Source organism: Stylophora pistillata, chromosome 5 (assembly GCF_964205215.1).
Source record: "Stylophora pistillata chromosome 5, jaStyPist1.2, whole genome shotgun sequence".
Classification (NCBI taxonomy): domain Eukaryota; kingdom Metazoa; phylum Cnidaria; class Anthozoa; order Scleractinia; family Pocilloporidae; genus Stylophora; species Stylophora pistillata.
The window spans coordinates 8,285,454-8,307,130 of record NC_142523.1 but is presented as its reverse complement, the minus strand read 5'-3'; the positions used below and the strand labels follow the sequence as shown (position 1 = coordinate 8,307,130).

Here is a 21,677-nt window from a genome sequence, read left to right as displayed (position 1 = left end):
TCAATCTCCAAATCAAACATGGCTGGGTGATCGCGAACTCCTTAATGTTTACTCGCACCAATAAGAAGCCTGCGCTGCAGAGCACTTTAATTTCCGACTGATTTAAAACCGCGCTTTACGTCTGTCTACAGTCACTCATAGATTTGCACTCGTTCATCCCTGTCGCCTAATGAAGAGGTAAATAATGAGCTTTTTCAAGAACCAGAGTGGAGTAACCTGGTGCGGTTACAGCCCCTTGAATCTCACATGAAGATACAAAAAATAACATATTTATTTCTTCAAGTGGCAATGACTGTTAAGACTGCAGATGGACTGTGTTAGACCCCATGGGGTTTGTTACTATAATGGTGAGGAAAACACTTTCTTTTTTTCTAGGCGGAATTGAAAAAATACGAAAGATAACCGGTTACAATACAACCAGGCTTAATCAGTAAACGGCTGCGAAATAACTCAAACTCACACCAAACCAAAAAAATTCAAATTCAATTTACCACTGTCCAACTCCAAGGTTTATAGAACTTTGAAACGTGGTTACTTGTTGACAAGATGTTCGCCGCACCTTTTCACGGTCTTGACAGTTTACGCGAACCTTTTTTATCTTCTTATATTCGATTATCGGTTTACAATAATCCGTTGAAAATCCCCGCAAAGGCGTCTTTCTCTTCAAAGTCTTGTTCACAGCTGTGGTATGTAAAACCGGGCTAATTAGTGATCGGAAAGTAACTGATGGCCATTCCTGTGTCAGCACATTTTGCCATCCTTTAATTTTATTAATTTAGGTCAAAACATCGTTAATCGGAAGTCATGTTAGCAGCCAATTTATCCCAGTTAATATTTCAAAGATTATCATAAAGGCCTTTAGACCTAACTACTTTGATCTCTGATGAATACAGAAGTTGCTCGTAAATACCAGGAGCGAGTGGCTTCAGTTTATTGTGCTTTTTAAGCTCAAAATTGACTTACCTCTCAGAAGATTTAGAACAGAAGAAAGAGGCAGAACAAGGACTGAAATGAAAGAAAAAAGGAATAAAAATTGATTTTACAGAATCTTCAAACACCTCCACATGCGACAATGTTAAAATATAAATGTCTTCGGCTCGGAGTTAATTTGAGATGCTTCCTTACTTTAAATTTTCTCCTCTACGAGAATAATGCGTTCATTTTTTCATAGAATTTCTTCATTTTTGTACGCTTATCGTTTAGTTTTGGCAATACCTTTGCTGACATCGCTGAGTACACTCGTCCTCGGTTGCTACCACCTTCCCTTTGTGTAAACAACTTCTTCCTAACAAGAATGGTGTATCAAACCTAGTTGAACTCAGAGAGCTTGAAAGATTGGTTTCGTTCTGTGTTTTCTTTTTCGACCTTAAAACGTTGATCTGTCCTCCAGATTTAGCAAAAACAGGCAGGATATTCCAATCCTCTACCTCCAGCGCATTATAGGGGTCCTCCGATGGAGATCTCGGCCTTGGACTCTGTTTCATTTTTCCACTGCTAGTGGGAGTTAGTTGCCCTTCATTCCAATAGCTGCTAGAAGTATTCTTTGCAGAGCCAGAGTAAACTGTCAAGTCAAAATCCTCTGCTCCAGGGATGGGTGGGGGTGGTGGTGCATGCTGTGAATATTTCCCCAACTGCCTATTAGATTGACTGTTGCCAAGAAATAAGGGAGCACCTGAGTTTACTTTTGCGTTAGATTCTGCTATGATTCGAGAGCTTCTAGGCATCGGCCTCTGGACCACAGATATCTTCTGACAGTTTTCTGGAGCAGCCACGTTGAAGTAGTGAGAATGCAACGACTTGTTCCTCTTTTGCCAGGAATTCAGCTCCTGTGGGCAGGCGTAAGCATCGCTTTCATCATTCAAAGTCAAGGCTAATTCATTTTCATTCCACAGCTCATCCAAGCTAAAGCAAGGCAGCTCATCATCAACCTGATCTAAAGAAAGGGTAAAACAATTAAAATCCTCAATCTTAGATATTATTTGTTTCCCTAAGATTTTTTATTAGGCATCCGCGAGTTAAAATGGCCCTAGTAAGTGAACCAGTTGTCTTTAAAACTAACCAGGGGACCTTGTAACATAAGGGTACTCCGAGCACAATCACGTTTGTACACGAGTTTGTCCAAATTTTAAGGAAGGTGTGTATCACTCTTGATTTTCGCAACCTTCTGAAAATTGAATTTGGTTCAGAAAGAAAAGTGTGAGTGTAAAGTCACATTAAAAAATGATTGAGTAGAATCCTATGGCCTTGCATCAAAAGAGAAAGAAACAAATATGCATTTATTGGTCCTTAAAATAGAAACAGTGAGGTAGCACAATGATACCATCATCTTTACTGGCATCCTTTTGTTCTTCTCCTTTTCTTAAGTGCCAGTCAACTTCTTCCCAACAGTGGCTACCCAGACATTCCTTCTCAGTAACCGCGGTCTCCTCATTTCTCCCCTCACCGGAGTCCATATGATGGTGAAAAGGAATCCTCCGCGTATAACCAAATCTTTTGTCCAGCGTTAAATCCACAAAATTAGCTCCAACGGTCTCTGACGCCGAAGACTTTAGAGTAATGATCATGAGTACACTTTTTGGTTAACTTAGACAACAATGTCATAAAATTGATAGTCAGAAAGTTACTGAACAAGCCTCTAATAAGGAGAAAGAATCTCTTTTAATGGGTGTTTCTCGCACATTTTCTTATTTTAGCCCCATAAGGTGGAATTAATTCTGCCGCAACTAGAATTTCTCTAAAGCTTTGAATAATTTTTTAAGACTTTAAAGCCACCATCTGAAAGAGTTCCGCTCTTGAAGCGGCACTAAATTCCAGACTGTATTCCCTTGAGGCATGTCGATTACTCTTGTTATCCTTTGCGGGGATTTGTCTGAGACGGTTCAGTTATTCCCGATAGAATTATATCCATGTGCTTGCCAGGCGTTACTGGTTCATTATACCTCTTAAATGGTCTAAGTAAACTGTTCCAGTGGCAAAAGTTCAAATCTATAAGAACTGTAAGTAACAACTACAGGTAGTTACCTTTAGGCGTTTGGCTGGCGTACCAGGAATGGCTTGAGTTCTCATGTGAAGGTTTTTCAGGAAGGAGTTCAGATTTCCTTGTTCATCCATTACGGTAGTTTCCTTTTGATCATCTACAGAGCAAAGTACATTGATTCATTTGAACCTAAATAATCTTTTATGCTTTTAATGAGAGTGCTAGACTAATGAAATCATTGAGGATCAGTCAAAAGCGATAATTACCTATAGATGGTGTGCTCATCAATGGTAAACGATGTGGTCCTTTCTTCTGCTCCACCTGAACAAATCATGATACAAGTTGATGGTTAACAATCACTACAGCAACCGAAGTTGTTAAGCCCTTTTGTTATTCTCGCTTTTAAGAGGCTGTCTCATTTTCTATGGAACTGTCTACTGAAGACTTGCGCAAGGAGTGACCTAATGTAACTACCGCTAACAATGCCAAAATTCACACATGCAATTATATGCCGAGGATTGGTAAGAGCAAGGTAGTTGGTGCAAACAGTGATGCGCCCAATTTTGTTGGACTGGAAAGAATATCGAAAAAACAACAACAACAATAACAACAACAATAACAATAACAAAAGAGCCGAGCAAAACAAAGTAGTCATTCAGGTCAACTTACCTCTGACTTCTTTTTCCTTTTCTTGGAGTTGCCGCCTTGTTTGCAGCATTCATGACCACAAGTGTGTATTATTAAGGAAGTTGTAATTGACACAGAATGAATACGATTCTTCGTTCCTTTGCTCCTAAACTATTAGCTTATCAATGTACAAAATGTGCAGGACCGAATAGTATAAATGACAACTTTTTGCATAAGAATGCCATTGACGGTGGATCATCATCCTTTATTTGTAACATTTCCACGAAATGACAAATAAACTCCGGGTATGTACTGATATGGACCGATGGCTTCTTTGCAAATAATTAAAGGTCAATGAAGGGGAAATATACGAATGATTTACTACCAAAAGATATACTTCCTTGTTGAGGCAACGATGACTGCAAGGGACCCTTGGCGTTCCTGCCTCGGATGTGCTGGTGCTGCTGTGCGACTCTAATGTGGTAGAAATGCAAAGTGTGTGAACACCCAGGAGAGGTTCGATGGTTTATAAAATCACTGTGCTAATCTACGGGTGGATGGGGGGAGGGGGAGGGGCTATTCAGTATTCTACTCTACGACTGAATTTAAAATTTTAGTGATGATAATGAAAGGAATGAAATGTAGACTTTGATCAGTTGTATTGATTATTCTAAAAACATGTTTGAATGTGCTCGTTTAAGACAGCTCGTCGACGTTAAAACAGAATTAAAGTGGATTCCTGTCGTTATTTTTTTTTTCCTTTTGCAATTCTCCGTTTTTAGGCGGATTTCGTCCTAGCATCTACATTTTATTGGGTAAATAAATGAACGAATGAAAGAATTCCTTATTTATATTGCGCCCTTTCTATACAATATTCAAAGGCGCAGTAACCCCCATCAATTTCATAGACACTACACAAAGATAGACCACAACACCGGGCACTACGTGCCCTACTCTTTTCGAGCAATGTGTGGGTTCTTTAACGTCCCAGAATTTTTTCACATACAAGGGCTTGTGAGACGGGACCTCCATTTATCGTCCCTATCCGAGAATACTTGAAAGTCTAACCATTTGCAGATATTGTTACAAAGGCAGCACTTTCTTCTCAGTTATTTAAAGACCCTGAGTGTTGGTCCGGCCGGATTGGAACTCACCACCTCCCGCACAAGAGTCCGGCGCTCTACCAATTGGGCTAACCTGGAGGCGGTTAGCTCAATTGGTATAGCTCAATGGGTCCAACCACACCCTTAATTTAAGGATATTAAGTTAGCTCAATTGGCGGTTAGCTCAATGGGTCCAACCATATCCTTAATAAAATCAAATGATACTTTTGTGAATACATCTGATGGGTAAAGATCCAAATGGAAGATTAAATTATCAAATGATGGAATCATCATCTTAGGTTAACTTTTCCTTAAGACCTCCTCAGCCATGTTATGTATTTTGCTCCGTGACGGATGTGCGGGGCTGTATTTACTCCCTCCTCGTGAATCTTGAGAGAGTTTGAAATACGAGGACAAAAGTTTACCTAAATTGGAGACATTGTTCTTCACAAGCTTAGGAGCATACGCTTGTAGTTCATTCTTCATCTGATGGAAAAAAGTATCTGTATTTCAGTAGACCTGATTGCAAATCTTATGTCCCTTAACAGTTTACGACGCTCAGTAATTAAAATAACTCATAGATTTCTGAGATTTCTGCTCGAGAAATTAATCAGTAGAAAAAGGAGTATAAAACAGATATTACAGTGAACTAATACCTTGTCCATTTATCACTAGGTTTAAAACACGACGTCGTGAATCTGATGTCTAACCGTAATTATCAACTTAATGACTTGTTAACTTAAAAATTCAGTATAAGATTACTAAATTCGATTAGGGATATCAAAGTAAAGTCATATCTATGATTTGAAAATTGAGTTTTACATACGATAATGTACGGCCGTCCAACACTGTACTGAGGGGAAAACCGTTTACTCACGTCCAAACCGACTGAAAAAGAAATGATATGAAATTGAGTGCTTGTCCTAGTTATCAAAAATAAAAACCATGTCAACCTACAGAGCGAGTAATTTATCTCAATTAAGTGAACGTTAGCATTAACAGTAACATCGTTGGAAATTTTATAGATCTGGAGTAACTTTCAAAGAGGACTCATTTTAAGTCAGTACAGTCAGCAGAAGATGAAAACCTGGCGATGCAGCTCACAAAGGATGATCAATAACATATATAAAGCATTATAGATGCTTATAAGAGGCGAAGGAGAAATCAGTGCAAACATCGAACATCGAACATCGAACAATACGACAATCTATGGAAACTTTATATATAAAACTGATAAGAAGCACTTTGTTGTATATCACCGCTTACGAATAAAAATTATTTATATTTTGGATCAATTTCAGCATCTGAGCGACTACGCACCCACCCCTCCCTAACCCAACAACTATTACTTGACACTGAAGAACTAAACTTAAGGTAAGGTTGGATTAGGAGAGGAGTAAGTGCATAGATGCCTAAATACTGGTATTGAAATCCCATATTGACATGTATAATGTATTTATAGAAAATAATAATAATAATAATAATAATAATATATTTTTATATTACCATATTCTTGACTGATAAGGTGTAAGTTCAAATCTGGAGACTGAGCAGCCGTTCGCTGTATATCGACTCTCTTACTCCAGTATCCCTCTTTCAAAAACACAAAATCTCTGTCGTAAAAACAAAGTGATGAGTTCAGTGGATATCTCATTGACCCAAAAATATAATCAACATCTTTAGTCAACCGTTACTTTTCCTATGGATAGAACTAAGAGAGGATATGACATTTTTTGGCTACCCTAATCTCTGTTTAAACACCACGTTGTTTTCGGTATCAGCTATCATCAGAATGCAGAAGTGGCTGTTTCTTCCTGACCCAATCGCATCTTTTCGCTTTATATAGTTCATCATAGTCACTGAGATCACAATCTCGGAACGATTTGGCTGATGTTTCCCTGTCTTTAACAAAGAAAAGTTAGAAGTGGATTAAGCATTGTTTAATATTTTTCGATATTAAGGTTGGTTTTACTCACGGTTTTAGCAAGTGAGGTTAAGGCAAATCATAAATTAACTGTCTGGCGACTAGTGGGAGAGGCTATGCAATCTAAAAACAGTATCTTTTCGAGTCCTTAATGCGTTTTTTTTTTCAGAATTATCGTTTTACTTGCAAAATTATGTCTTTCAACCCTTATTTACCACCTATTTCAAAGCCAGTACTTTTTCAGCGCATCTATCCAGCTCTCGATCATTAGTTTGATCAACCTCGTATCTTCAGTCCACAGTTCTGGCATAAAATTGCACCACAATACAAGATGAGTAATGGTGGGCTGAAATTTATACCTGCTGAACGGAAACATCATACTTTGGTAAGTTTGAAGCTGCTTCCCGAATCTAAAGGCATAAAAGAGAGACATATTACACTTTAACAAGTGTTATTATTCATGGACCAAAGATGTATTAAGCTGATCATAACTACCTGACTACCGAAAGGTGGATGACGATTGACGATCTGAAAAGTAATTAACGTGAAATATTGAAGTAATGAGAAATGCTGTATCAACAATGAATAAATGAAACGGGATTGCCAAATAACTTGCAATGATTTTTATACCAATTCTATTTCTCGAGGATTTGTTTCTTCAATTTTCTTGAGGGATGTCAAGCCAGCGTTTACCATCATAGTCGACAACGAAGGTCCTAAAAACAGAATGATAATGATGCCATAAGAATGATTATAATAATAGTAATAACATAAAAAAGTTTATGAAGATGTAAAACAAAGCCTGCCGCAAAGGATGGTACAGGAACGTGAGTTTTACCCTTTATAATTTTAATCCATTTAAAAAAGTGTTAAAAATTGTCACAATGAGAGTCACAGGTATGATTGCAGATCCAAATTGCACAACGCGAAGTTCAATTACCACTTTATTACATCTATTTTAAAATCCCAAAATTCAGTCGCTCAATAAAATAATGTTTTTAATATGTACAAATACTTCATTGACCAGTATATTGAGCTGGCTTGTAAAAAGTAGCGAACGGGTGTGTCTCATTTTCCTGCAATTTGATTAATCTCTTTAAACAAGCCTTGATTGGTTGAAGTTCCCACGAGACCGTATAAGAATGTGTCATATCATTAGCGTGGACAGGGCAATGTTGAGAGTAATGCCAAAGCACTAAGAGCTGATTAACATACCAACTTTCTCCAGTTGCCTTGAGACAAATTTGGAATTCTCCCACAATCTATAACATAATTTTAATATTTCGAGTTTACCCCACAAAGTAGTACTCTGTGAAAATTGAATCTCATGACATACGAAATAAACGGTCGTGAGAAGAAAAGCAAAACAAAAAAACTATCAAACAAAAGTTACCTGGCTCTCATACACTTCGCAAAAATGACTGAATTCTGAAGTGACATGAAACTACTTTTCAACATTTGTAGTTCAGTCAAACCTAGAAAGCGAAAAACTGTCGTTGAGTTTTTATATGACGTCTTTATGGTGGAGATATTAGTCAACATGAAGTTATTTATTACTTTCAATACGGACCTCCGGAAATCTGTCATTACAGAGAGAAGCATATATTAAAGGTGGAACGAATGGGTGGATAGTGTTCATGTATGCATGTTTTCACAAAATTTTTCGTTACTTACAGCGAGTAATTCTTTGTCCGGCTCGAAAGATTTTCTGCTCAAAACAAAAACAGCAAGTTAGTGCGACAAAAAGAAAGTTGTCCCATTATAGGATTTAAAGAATTATTAAGCTGTCAAGCTATTTCATTTGTAGAAGACAGGTCTTTTAATTGTAATATTTCTGATTTAAAACGATCTCTCCCATACATCTAATAGAGTGTATACTTGGATTACAGTTAAAAAAAGTACATTACGACCATTCAACCCTTCTATTCCCAGGATTGACTGACGTAAAAAAAAAATTAATTTCCTTATTACAAAAATACCTTTTCAGTCAAAAAGCTAAAAAGAGACAAAATAAAACTACACTGACGAAGTTGTTTTATTAAACACCAAAATATCAGAAATGAAATTATGAGAACATATGGCAGACAGTGCGTAGGATTGATTTTTAGATTTTGAAAGAGAAAGGGCTAATATGCACAGCTAACCGTAACATCTTGGCTCAGGGAGAACTCCGCTATTGGAAGTGAACCAAGTGTGGCTTGTATAAGGCTGAAAATGTGTAATTAATTAGAATGTCATTAGAAACATTAATCATAAAAAGGTTTAAGAGGACAATCCAAAAAATGCAGCGTTCAATTTCTTACCAATTAACCTTTTGTTCCGTTGTCTTGATTCTTCCTTTGATCGGAAACCTTCCCGTGTTAAAAAAAAAAAACAAAACAAAACAAAACAAACAAAACAAACTTTGGAGCCTGCTGTTAATTGTAAATGATCGATGGGGAACGAAATAAAATTATAAACTTATACTCTAAAAGAGCTATTTATTACGAGTTATACCTTATTGTTTCGCTATTTTTGTCCTTGTTTAGAGTATTTAGTACTCGTTTTTCGTTCATTCGTAGCTTGACATCGGAAAATTCTCTGCACTTCGACACCAGATCAACCTGAAAGTAATTACGTTGCGCCTGTTTTAGCGCTTCAAGAAAAATATCAAGTTGCTCGATAAACGCTGTACGAAGACAGAATAAGAAAACTACTCACTATGTCACTAAGGCTTTCCGTTCCTTTGATGTTAAGAAACTGTTTCATGGAGTCGTAAGCAATATAATATCTGGCCATCAGACGACCTGGCTCTAAATAAAAACTCATATCATCGTTATCATTATTTCATTTTTTTAAGGGAAAAAAGGAGGTAAGGTCATTGAAACCCTCTACCTCTTGCGTAAATCTTTAACTCCCCCTTTATCATTCGAAATTCTCTGTGATAGCTGCTATACATTTTCTAGTAAATGAGTTTATCTAATTTGGTCGCATATCATGATTAGCTCACCAAGATCACCTGTTTTCTTATTACTGCTCTGAAATTGTGCGGTGAGGTCACAGGTGACTCAATTGTACGAGTTCATGGATACGGTTCTTACGAACAGTTTTTTCATTAACTAGTTCATCTTTCAGGCTCACTTTCTTGCCTAATGTTTTTATTGTAGATCACTACGAACATTTGTCTTAAAATTCACATACTGTGCTGTATTGCATAAAGACTGAACGTTAAGCATCGGCACCTGTGGGCATGAGATCAAAACCGTCTTCCATTTTTACCAGTCCAGCCTTTTCCAGTGTGTTTAGGCTCTTTAAACAAATATCTGCGAAAACATCAATCCCAGCTAAGAAATATTCCTTGCTAGAGAATGGATTCTTAGACGTCAGTGTTTTAGGATTATTTATGTTTGAGAATTTTGGAAAAAGAAAAAAAATGCATTATCTTATTTCTGATACCAGAGAGCCTAAGGCAGCAATGGCTAATATTGCTTGAAATTATTTTTTCATAAATAGAAGGTTGCAATCTTCTTCCGTAGCATGTAGGCCTATTTCACACCAAACTGGCCCAGAATAACTCTTCGATTTATCGATAAAAACTAAGAGAAAACAAGGCAAAACAAAACCGAACAGCAAGCAGAAAAAACACTAGCAGAAAAAAAAAAGCAAGAACCAAGCACGAAAAAACAAAAGCTGAAAATCAAACACGATAATAATCTATTATTGTAAAACAGCTGTGTTACAGACTAATTCGAGGAACGCTGTTGTGGATATACCTTGTAACTTTTGTTCCAAGCCTTCTTTCTCAAGTCCCTGAGGTATCCCTATGATAAGGTGAACAAGAAAAAAAAAGTATACTGAGGGAGACACCACATGAAAAAGTTTTCACCAAGAGAAACATCTTTACGATAACATACTTGCAAATTATTGTATATTTGATTTGTTGTTATTAAAATACTGCATTCTCAATTCTCTGTTATAATTAAGCGGAGAATTTTGATATGGCGAACCATCACTCTACAGCTCTGTTCACCTTGCACCTCATCAGATGCTGAATTACAATTGACTATACCTTTGATACACTTAACCAAGACTCTATAATCTCTTGACTTACCGTAGTGTGTTGGATTCTGTAATATTCTTATATACAAGAAGGTGGACTTCAACCACCCTAAAGCAATAGATACGTCTGTGATAGTGTTGAGGACGATTTCTGCGTTCAAGTGCTCAATAAGATGATGGTGCAAGCTGCAGTACACAATTAACCATTGCTCAATCAGTAAAAAATGTACAAAGGGTTGGTTTACTCCCCTTCACAGAGGACTTGAAGCAAATATCATGAATAAGGGGTATCAAAAAATCACAATTTGTTTGACTGCTGGAACAGTAGACAACAAACGATGAACACTAATAAAATAAGCAATGCAGAAGAGAATAAAATCAATCAGAAATAGAAGACGAGTAAACATGCTCTAGATTCTCTACCTATTATAAATAAGGTAAGCATCCTTTGTGCACGTGTAAGAATTCTATTCTTTCTGCACAAAAAAAAAGCACTACAGGTCTAAGCCATATATATTGACGGAAATTTGTTCTTATAAATCGCAATCTATACGCATCATATCGACAAGTCTAGTAAGCTTTACATGCAAACATACCTGCTTTCCAATTTCTGAGTTCCTTCTAGAAGGCCGGTGTACTTTTCCTGCAAAACAAATTACAGCATAAAAAGAGAGATAAAGGGATTTCGAATGAAAGTTGCTCCATCAATAAAAAATGGTTAGAGACGCGTAGGATGTAATAGCGTGGCGGTCTTCAATGTATAAAATGAATTTGCTGTCTTAAAGGTGACCGTTTAAAAGACATGCATAAACTGAATACACAGGAAGAAGAAAGGATGTCGAGATCCACTTGATAGAGGTGACCGTTTACAGAGATTTAATTACAGGACATATGGGACGTGAATTTAGAGGACTTAGTTAAAGACCGCTTAATAAAGGGTGCTTCACGTGATTGGTTAATTTTTTTCAGTAAACTTGGCAACAGTTTCAGTAACGAAAAGTCAGATAATTTCACTGATTAAATGATTAGAAAACCGCGCGCACCTTATCAATTACCTCTGTGACGTCAATTGACAAAGATACTTTCAAACCCTTCACGCCATTTGCGACTATGCCTTTCGTCACATTTTGGCAGGCATTTTTCGCTGTCAGTGAAATTATAACGGGTTTTATCGGAAGAGATGACAAGGATGCTTCAAGCGACGGAGTTGAAAAGGTATTTCTCAATTTAGCATTATCAGAGATTTCGAAAGCACACCAAAACTACTATCAACCCTCGCAGTGCGAAAGCTACTTAGAACTCCGACGAAAAGTCCAATTAAGTACACAACATTAGCACTCTTTAAAAAAATACTTTGAAATTGACACGTTCGTTACTACGTTCCACAAAGGTGGTCCAGGGCCATGACCCAAAAAGAGGGAACAAGAAAGATAAAGAGACGGCTGAGCGAGTACCGTCTACCGAATGCCCTCATGTGGAGAAAGTAAATAACAGTTTTTTTAAACCTGAGTTGAGCCGGGGTACAGATGACAGAAAAGAGGTAATATTAAGTTTAACATTTTCTCACTTTTCTGAAAGAGTAAAGTAATCCTCCATTCCGCTCTGAATTAGGGGATCCACAATCCAGATTTTAAGACAATGTATGGTACGGTAATCACTGTAACACGTTTGTTACTACGTTCCGCACAGGTGCTTCAGGGACAGGACCCCAAAAAAGGGAACAAGAAAGACACAGAGCACAGAACAGAGACGGATGAACTAGTACCAACCCCCGAATGCCTTCGTGAGAAGAAAGTTGATAACAGTTGTTGTAAACCTGAGTTGAACCGAGATACAGATGACATGAAAGAGGTATTATTAATTTTAACATTTTCCTACTTTTCTAAAGGAGAAATTTAGCTTCCATTTCGTTGAAGTGAAGAAACTTTATGATTAAAATTGGAGGACAAAATTTAATTTGGTATGGTTAGAATCACTTTGACACGTTTGTTACTACGTTCCACATAGGAGGTCCAGGGGCATGACCCCAAAAAAGGGAACAAGAAAGATAAAGAGACAGCTGAGCGAGTACCGTCTACCGAATGCCCTCATGTGGAGAAAGTAAATAACAGTTTTTGTAAACCTGAGTTGAGCCGGGGTACAGATGACAGAAAAGAGGTAATATTAAGTTTAACATTTTCTTACTTTCCTGAAAGAGTAAAGTAATCCTCCATTCTGCTCTGAATTAGGGGATCCACAATCCAGATTTTAAGACAATGTATGGTACGGTAATCACTGTAACACGTTTGTTACTACGTTCCGCACAGGTGCTTCAGGGACAGGACCCCAAAAAAGGGAACAAGAAAGACACAGAGCACAGAAGAGAGACGGATGAACTAGTACCAACCCCCGGATGCCTTCCTGAGAAGAAAGTTGATAACAGTTGTTGTAAACCTGAGTTGAACCGAGATACAGATGACATGAAAGAGGTATTATTAATTTTCCTACTTTTCTAAAGGAGGAATTTAGCCTCCATTTCGTTGAAGTGAAGAAACTTTATGATTAAAATTGGAGGACAAAATTTAATTTGGTATGGTTAGAATCACTTTGACACGTTTGTTACTACGTTCCACAAAGTAAGTCCAGGGGCATGACCCCAAAAAAGGGAAAAAGAAAGAAACAGAGTGCAATAGACAGACGGCTGAACGAGTACCAACTCCCGAATGCCCTCGTATGGAGAGGGTTAATAATAGCTGTTGTAAACCTGAGTTGAGCCAGGATACAGATGATACGAAAGAGGTATTATTACGTTTTATCATTTTCCTAACTTCCTAGGAGGGAAGTTGAGCTTCCATTTTGTTCTGACGTGAGAATACCCTGTGATTCCAATTGGAAGGCAATTTATGGTATGGGAAAAATCATGGACACATTATTTTTTTCACTTTGCACACAGGTGGTCCAGGGCCATGACCCCGAAACAGGGAACGAGGAAGATGCAGAGTGCGGCGGAGAGACGGCTGAACGCGTAGCATCCCCTGAGTGCTCTCAAGTGGAAAAGGTAAATAACAATGGTTGTAAACCTGAGTTGAACCAGGATACAGGTGACAGGAAGATATATTATTAAGTTTAACATTTCCCTTCTTTTTTAAAGAGGTAGTTGTAACTGACGCAATAGAGCAGCGCGCGAACTTTAACTTAGTTGCACGCTCGGCCTCGTAACATCAGCGCGCGACCTTTAATAGCCCTTATCGCATTTACGCCTACTGTAAGAGAGCTCAGCGGACTTTGAGGTTTTGAAACGAGGCTATCGGGTCACACAGGTAAAACTTTCAAGTAAAATAGAAGCAAACGGCTACGTGTGGAGGCATTTTTATTCATTTTCTTAAGGATACAGCGTGTTCTCGTCATGGTTAGACATTGTATTGCGTACGGGCATAACAGTCTATTCAGTGAGTCGGCAACTGACGAGATCCCCAAGATTAGGATCGAAACCGCGGTCTTGGCAAACACCGTCAACTATCAAACAAGAGGCGAACAAAACGCACATAAAAAAATCCTCTCAAATAAAGAACTTACAAACGACCATATTAATTTACTGGCAAAAGGGCTTAAATTCATTCCAACACCCGCTACAAAACAAAAACAGATCAGACACGAACCACTGTGTGACTTTGATCAGTGCGCAAGGAGAATGCGTCTGATTTACATATTCCGAGCGGACGACAAAAAAACCCATCCCTGCCACGTCAAATCTACATGGATACCACCAATACAAAAATCAGTAGCCCTTGAAAGCTATTTAGAAGAAGTTTAAGGTGACCTTTCAGAAATAGAAATTACAAAGCCAAAAGATAATTTGCTTCCGGCCGAACGCAAGGCGCTGAGGGCCTTGAAACATAACTCTGAGTTGAACGTCAAAAAGGCCCACAAATGAACAACAACCGTAGTCATGAACAAACGCGACAAGATTTTGCCGGTCCTTTCCGAAATGACAGCCATTCTTTCAATCTTCCTTTCGTGATGCCAGGACAATTACCACTAAGAATTTTAACTTTTCCTCGGCAGAAAAAAAACGCAGGTTCCAGAGTTATATGGTCAGACCTGGAGTGTTTCTGGTGTTTCTCGAGAAACATTGACCCGATAGCCTCGTCCTGAAACTGTAACTCCGCGGACCCTTTGCATTGCAGCCACAAATGCGATAAGGGCTATTTAGTTGCACGCGCGGCCTCGTAACATTTAACAATTGGTTCATGCTTTAGCGTGCACTATCGAGTTATGGAGCACGCGGGAAGTTTGGAGAGCACGAAAGAAGCATAAGAGTTGCCAGAGGCGATAGCCGAGGGCAACTCTAGCTTCTTGAGTGCTCTCCAAACTTCCCACGTGCTCCATAACTCGATAGTGCACAGCTGAAAGCATGAACCAATTGTTTTAGAACATAGCCGGTAGAATTGTGCATCAAATCCGACGGGAAAAATGGACAACAATATCAGTTGAAGCGAATCGTGACGGCGCTGATGCCGAGTCTCCTTTTCCTTTGTTTTTCTCTTTCTGCCTCATTTAAGAACTCTAGCCCAAGGGAAAAGGTCGAAACATTGTCTTCGTTTTCGGACTAGTAGGCCGAGTTTCTGTTTGTATCCATTATTGTCGCGAAATATATTATTTTTCCCGCGCTAACAATCGGCCGCTCGCGCGAAAAAAAAATTTCTGGCGAAGCGATTTGCTGACGCTGTCAGCGTGCACTATCGGGATTTTGAGCACGCTTACAAATATTGAATTTCATTGCGCGGTTCTGCTAGCTATGTTCTAATACGTTTTAGTCGCAGGAAATTATTATCTTTTATCAGAACTATCAAAGAGACGTTTATTTACTTTAATTTTAAGTCTTCTGTTTGTGAATTTGCCATTACGCACGCGCTACTTTCGTTTCTAGAAAGTTCTACCTTATCGCAAGCGCTCACGAAAGCGCCGCGACAGTCAGCAAGCTGTGTAAAGGTTAAGTTGTTTTTCTCGTCATACCAGTTGACGGGAGATCTTTCAACTGAAAGCGAAGTTTTAGCCGCCGCGCTCAAACCCTTTTTTAATATATCAACAAAGTTGAAATGGTAAATTGGCCACGGTTACGATTATAAAAGCTGACGTTTCGAGCGTTAGCCCTTCGTTGGACCCTTTTTAATTGTTCTAGTGATAGCGGCGCCAAGGTAAATATTTTTACGCCATTTTAGTTCATTTAATTAAGCAATTTGTATCCTTGCTTCTTTGATTGTGATTTCTCGTTTTGTGAAGTTAAGATTTAAAAGATTTAAAATTTAGTTTAAGCGAAAGTTGCTTATGACATCGTTGTACCTTTAATTGTAAATTGTTATTTTACATTTGTCTTGTAGCTTTTGAATCGCATGAAATGTATTTATATCCGATTATTTACACGATGTCGTTTGTAATTTTGTTTGTACTTTTATTTTAGTTCTCACCGTGTTCGTTTAGCAAAGTAAGAGGTTGAATAAATTTTACGGACATTAGTTTGTGAACGCGTGATCACTGGAGCAGTAGTAGATTAAACCTCCTTCGGTCTTTGATCTTTGGGGAATGGCTACTTCATCGACTTTTAAGATCAACACAGTGAAATAGCGGTACCTCAGAAATCGTGTTTCCCTGATTTTCATCTTCTTCATTGAAGTCAGGACTACATGAAATCTGAGGTATGTCGCAAGACAGAGGTATCATCGCGCTTTAAACTCTTCTGTGTTTCTAGAAAGGTAGAACAAGCCTCGATTTTGTTCATAGGTAATGGATAAATTGTCGAGAAACAAGAGATCTCTTGCGACAAAACAATCCACAGAGAATATTGACAATAAATTTATGCTTTGCTAAAGTTCGTAACATCCTAGTCTGTGAGATTTGACAAAGCAATGGAAAAACCACAACTTAGGATCATATTTCTCAATTATGATCTTTTAATAATGTTTTTATATATTTTGACACAGAACTCTAATGTTTCCCAGCATGTCAGCCATGATGACTGTACTGTGCATACCGGTTCTGAAAGGTAAGAGATTTCATGGTCGAAATTATCACTGATGATGCTGGACAGCTAGTCTCATCAAGAAGTAGAACCTCCGAATGCTTGGTGGGAATTAATAATCGTTACTCCGTTCTACGTCTGTTACTTGTTAATGTATTCTTTGTTTTGTTTATTTTCACAGTGGTGTCAACGGTAGCATATTAAATCCCCTAGCAAGAGAATTTCGACCGGCAACACAGGTCTGCAATTATTTTATTTTCAGCAATATGTGCGAATCTTTTAAACTGAACCTTTTCTTTTTTGGGAGCAGATTTATTTCTCTCAGTATCTAATAAAAGAAAACAAGTATCCTCATCCACTATCTATACGCAGAGCTTAAAAATTTTTACTTTACAATTACGATGGAAGCGATGTTCATAAAAGAAACTTCACAATCCCTTACAAGAATTTGAATTCTAAATGTGATCGACGGGGAATAATACCCTAACGACCTTCTTGTAACATGCCTTCTCTACAGAATGTTTATCCGAATCAAGTGGTCCCAATCAAAAAGGAGGCATCGATGGTTAGTAGTTACGACAAGCCAACAACCCAACAGCAGCGGCGAATGCGGTCCTCCACAAATGCTTGGGGTGGAGGCATCTCCGTGGAGCCATCCCCAGCCAAGCTATCTTCCGCGGAGCTTCCGTCCCAGCCCACCAGGTAATTATAGAGCACAGACTTATTGAAGCAGCTTAAGATCATACACATGGACACTTGGTGAACCTTACCGTATACAGACTTATTAAATATCCATGCAATAAAATTAGCGGTCTAGACTAATATACAGTTTAAGAAAACTGATGATTCAACGCAATGGGGATCTGTCAAACACACGTTACTCCGTTCTACGTCTGTTACTTCTTCATATATTCTTTGTTTTGCTTATTTTTACAGTGTTGTCAACGGTAGCATATTAAATCCCCTAGCAAGAGAATTTCAAGCGGCAACACAGGTCTGCAATTTTATTTTCAGCAATATGTGCGAATCTTTTACACTGAACCTTTTTTTTTGTTGGAGCAGGTTTATTTCTCTATCTAAAGAAAGAAAAGTATCCTCATCATCCACTATCTATACGTAGAGCTTAAAAATGTTTACTTTCAGGACGAAAGAAGTCTTCATAAAAGAAACTTCAAAATCCCTTATAAAAATTTGAATTCTAAATATGATTGACGGGAATAATATCCTAACGAGCTTCTTGTGACACGATTTCTCTACAGAATGTTTATCCAAATGAAGTGGTGCAAATCAAAAAGAAGGCAACGATGGTTAGGAGTTACGACAAGCCAACAGTCCAAGAGCGGCGGCGAATGAGATCTTGCGGTCCTCCACAAATGCTTGGGGTGGAGGCACCTCCGTGGAGCCATCCCCAGCCAACCTATCTTCCGCCGAAGTTCCGTACCAGCCCACCAGGTAATTACAGAGCACAGACTTATTGCAGCAGCTTAAGATCATACACATTGACAGTTGGTGAACCTTACCGTATACGTGCCTCATTAAATATCCATGCAATAAAATTAGCGGTCTAGAGTAATATACAGTTTTAGAAAACTGATGATTCAACGCCATGGGGATCTGTCAAACAAACGTCTATGCATATCATTCAACAAAAGTCAATGGAATACAATTCAACGGACTGCAACGGAAAATTGATAGTACTGAGCTAAATACAACTGATACGTTGCTATTAGAATAGATAAAGATATTGTTTTCTCTTTTAAAGGGAAACACCACAGGATGGAACCACCAAGGGCACGGTTTCCTGCCTCTCACACCCGGCCAACTCATCCAACTATATACATTGTGCCCAACGCATGGCAAAATATGAACATGGCATACACGAACCAAGGATACAATATCCCCACGGGGCCGTTGGCAGGAGAAGCACCATGGCAGCGGCCTTTTTTACCCAACAATTGGCCAGCGCCCCCAGGGATGAACATTTCTGCAGTACAGAATCAAAATGTTGTCAATCCTATGGGGCCTATGCCAGGAGTAGTGCCATGGCCAGTTCCCTTTTCCAACACCTGGCCAACTCCTTCAGAAACGAACTTTGGGCCAAACACATGGCCAAATGACATGCCTGACTTGGAAAACGGAGTTTGGATACAGGCGGAACAGAATCCGTTCCCTCATAACTACATTGGGTCTGGCCCGCTACAAACTCAACTGTTATCACCATACCGAACAGGTTTGTATTTTGCTTTACAGATCCTTTTAACGCCCAGGCAGGAGCTGCTTAAAACGTTCGTTGATGAGCAAACTCCTCTTTCCTACTCTCTATAAGCGTGTATATCAGGAAATAGCTGCTCTGTCAGTTTAAGTATTCTTTAGAAGAAGCTTTTTGAGCATTCTATTTACACTTGGAGGAATAAGCCACGGTCTGCGTGTGGAGTAATCATAATCTAAGGAATTTAGATGATTAGATCAGTGTGGCTACAATTAGTGGTTTCGAACTCTAGTACTATTAGACTTGACACTGACACAGAGTTTCTTATCTTGTCCCACCAAGTACCCTACGTGGAGCAGTCTCACGATATTAATCCACATATTGAATATGTGAATTAATATCGTGAGACTGCTCGACATGAAAAGTGCCGAACTGTACTCAGCAGGTTTCTGTAAATGCTTATTTGAATCGTATGAAAGCAATCCTCGCAGTTTTTGATGTTCATCTTAGAATAACTCTTCGTGGCATTATCATAATAAGGCTTCGCAGTCAACTCCAAGGAGATGCAGAAACAAGAGACCCTCCCTACAAAATTAAGGCCGCAACTGCAACGAGCTAAGCTCTCTTCTGGTTTAAGCTGAGCAAAAACTTTATGCAGCTCAGGCTCTAGTTATTAACAAAGCACAACTCAGTGCCCCAAGCACGTCGGGTGATACACTGTACCTTGCTCATAAGGAGGAAGCAGTCGAAAATTCCTTCGAATTGTTAAGCTAGTGATAGTCTTGGTTTTATAAATAGAGTCTACAACCATAAGAGGAACTATTTTCAAGACATTTTTTAACGACCTGTTCTTGTCAATGTTCTTAGCCAACAGGTGAATTACATGACAGGAGGTGCCAGCATTTTCCTCCAAGACTGTTTCCTGCATTTTAAACTCTCTAAAGAGCATTGCTGAACACATTTTTTAATTTGGAAGTCGTATGCACTCTCTGTCAATCGTAATGCTTTCACGTAGGTCAATTTGTGAATATAAAAGAAAATGTGTAATTATTGAAATGATTACAAATATCAAGTTCAGTTGTTTTGTTCTTTTTCATCCCGAGTAAATTGTGTTCGCGACAGTTGTCTCTGAAACGCAGCTGGTAGCCTGCACTTCTCTCTGCTAAAGGAGCGACGGCGACAAAAATTAGGTAAAAAACCCCTGGAAACAAACCATGTTTCATCCTCGTTATGTGAGCCTGTTGCCTTTACAAATGACTCACAACAAAGAAATATAGATTTCAAAACCTTACAGGTTGGAAAAATACTAGTGATAAAAGCAAAGATAAACTGCAGTTTCTTTCACTTAGGTAAACTCACACAATCTTACGTAAGTAAAAAGTTATAATAACAGCCAAATGAAGATAAAATTTTTCCTCTCTTAAAAATATGTTACATGAGATGTCCATACTCGGCCCGTATGGAGATAGCTTAAATGTTCACACGACAATCATAAATCGTGGAGTATCGAGAGTCTTTTTCTTTCGGTATTCGTGAAATCCTCACAGCTTTAAAATAAGGAAACAACCTTTTTGGATTCATGAGTAAAATTAAAATTCCCAAGTAGAGAGAAACGTAAAAAACTTTCACAGTATAACATACCTTGTTTGCAATTGTTGTCAAAATGACCGCAGTGGCGGATGAATCAAACTAAGAGAGAAAATTTGTATTGAACGAGATTGGTTTGTCAGATGTAAATATTTCCCAACCGGATAAATGATTAAACCCTTGCAATAATCAAACCAACAAAACATCATCGGTGGAATCAACCCTTTTCCACGAATGTGTAGGATTGTCCCGCAAATGATATAGTCTCGCTATGTTCAGTATCAGTGAAAGTACCTGAGGTCTTCCCGCTCTTCCAATCATCTGAAGTATTTGTGTTTCTGAGTACTCTTGAAACACGCCCATGACGTAGTGTGATGTCGACTTGATGATGACCAGATGAGCTGGAAGGTTTACCTGACAATGAAACACTTGTTCAAATTAATCTTTTACAAGTATTACTTTTTAGTGGCCAAATAAAGACAAGTTGCGTTTGAGGATCTTCCCCATCAAATGTTGTAGATGTTGAATTTTTATGGAGAAATGGATGAAAAAAGACTTAAAAAACTAAACTTACTCCTACAGCCAGAGTACTGGTTGCAACTGAAAAGTAAGGAAAGCAAAAGTACTTTAATACTCAGTTGACAACTTCTTCACTAAGTAAAGAAAGAGTGGCTAAAGTGGGGGACCAAAATGAAGTCAGAGTTTCTTTGAGGATTCGAACCAGAGAGTTTCCGATCGCCCAGGCTGACGATCACCCACCATGTGAGTTCTAAGGAACTCATATGCTTGGTTCATTTGCAAGTTCCTGTTTGCTACATGCATGGATAGGCGATAGAGACAGGGTCCTTCGTTAGGACCACTGACTATGAGTAAACTTTTTCAGGGTTAAAGTTTACCCGACATTCGATATTCTCTTTGTACTTACACAGTACAGGCAGGTCACCTTTGATGAACATTGTTTCAATGTTTCTTCGATCTGTAGGATCGAGTCCTGCATGGTGGTATCCAATCCCACAGATCATCAATTCTGCAAAGTAACAGTCGTGTGTGAAAAATAAGAAAAATACAAAAGAAAACCACAAGACCACGACTAAATTGTCCATGTACTCAAAACAGAAACTAATAGGAATTGATACCGATCTGGAAATTTCCCATGAGACAAAAACCTTCGACTGACTTCGAGACGTTTTCTCACCTTCGATGCACAGTGTGAA

General features: G+C 38.5%; 2 protein-coding genes across 2 annotated transcripts in view; one reads left to right on the top strand and one right to left on the bottom strand.

Annotated features, from left to right (window-relative positions):
• Positions 1–253: 253 nt before the first annotated feature.
• The window catches only part of LOC111339849 (putative ATP-dependent DNA helicase HFM1), a 30,602-nt gene continuing 9,178 nt past the window's right edge, over positions 254–21,677 (bottom strand). The window contains exons 15-44 of the mRNA XM_088760657.1: positions 21,389–21,490; positions 21,038–21,063; positions 20,758–20,877; positions 20,518–20,565; positions 11,266–11,312; positions 10,722–10,855; positions 10,384–10,431; positions 9,853–9,933; positions 9,332–9,423; positions 9,128–9,234; positions 8,935–8,982; positions 8,776–8,839; positions 8,306–8,339; positions 8,025–8,106; positions 7,847–7,893; positions 7,262–7,347; positions 7,127–7,159; positions 6,991–7,041; positions 6,449–6,609; positions 6,214–6,320; positions 5,534–5,595; positions 5,133–5,193; positions 4,000–4,078; positions 3,647–3,707; positions 3,244–3,298; positions 3,022–3,134; positions 2,321–2,546; positions 1,216–1,933; positions 964–1,005; positions 254–681 (exon numbers count right to left, since the gene is read on the bottom strand). Coding sequence (XP_088616783.1) covers positions 621–681; positions 964–1,005; positions 1,216–1,933; positions 2,321–2,546; positions 3,022–3,134; positions 3,244–3,298; positions 3,647–3,707; positions 4,000–4,078; positions 5,133–5,193; positions 5,534–5,595; positions 6,214–6,320; positions 6,449–6,609; positions 6,991–7,041; positions 7,127–7,159; positions 7,262–7,347; positions 7,847–7,893; positions 8,025–8,106; positions 8,306–8,339; positions 8,776–8,839; positions 8,935–8,982; positions 9,128–9,234; positions 9,332–9,423; positions 9,853–9,933; positions 10,384–10,431; positions 10,722–10,855; positions 11,266–11,312; positions 20,518–20,565; positions 20,758–20,877; positions 21,038–21,063; positions 21,389–21,490 — 2,996 coding nt within the window. The 3' untranslated portion in view covers positions 254–620. The remainder of the gene's footprint in view (positions 682–963; positions 1,006–1,215; positions 1,934–2,320; positions 2,547–3,021; positions 3,135–3,243; positions 3,299–3,646; positions 3,708–3,999; positions 4,079–5,132; positions 5,194–5,533; positions 5,596–6,213; positions 6,321–6,448; positions 6,610–6,990; positions 7,042–7,126; positions 7,160–7,261; positions 7,348–7,846; positions 7,894–8,024; positions 8,107–8,305; positions 8,340–8,775; positions 8,840–8,934; positions 8,983–9,127; positions 9,235–9,331; positions 9,424–9,852; positions 9,934–10,383; positions 10,432–10,721; positions 10,856–11,265; positions 11,313–20,517; positions 20,566–20,757; positions 20,878–21,037; positions 21,064–21,388; positions 21,491–21,677) is intronic.
• On the top strand, positions 11,757–20,232 carry LOC111339847 (uncharacterized). Its single transcript, XM_088760662.1, has 13 exons — positions 11,757–11,884; positions 12,060–12,209; positions 12,359–12,520; positions 12,677–12,826; positions 12,976–13,137; positions 13,602–13,706; positions 16,630–16,691; positions 16,849–16,906; positions 17,185–17,369; positions 17,604–17,661; positions 17,927–18,119; positions 18,430–18,897; positions 19,744–20,232. Exons 1-13 carry the CDS (start codon positions 11,780–11,782, stop codon positions 19,752–19,754), a joined length of 1,869 nt encoding a protein of 622 aa, XP_088616788.1. The 5' UTR covers positions 11,757–11,779; the 3' UTR covers positions 19,755–20,232.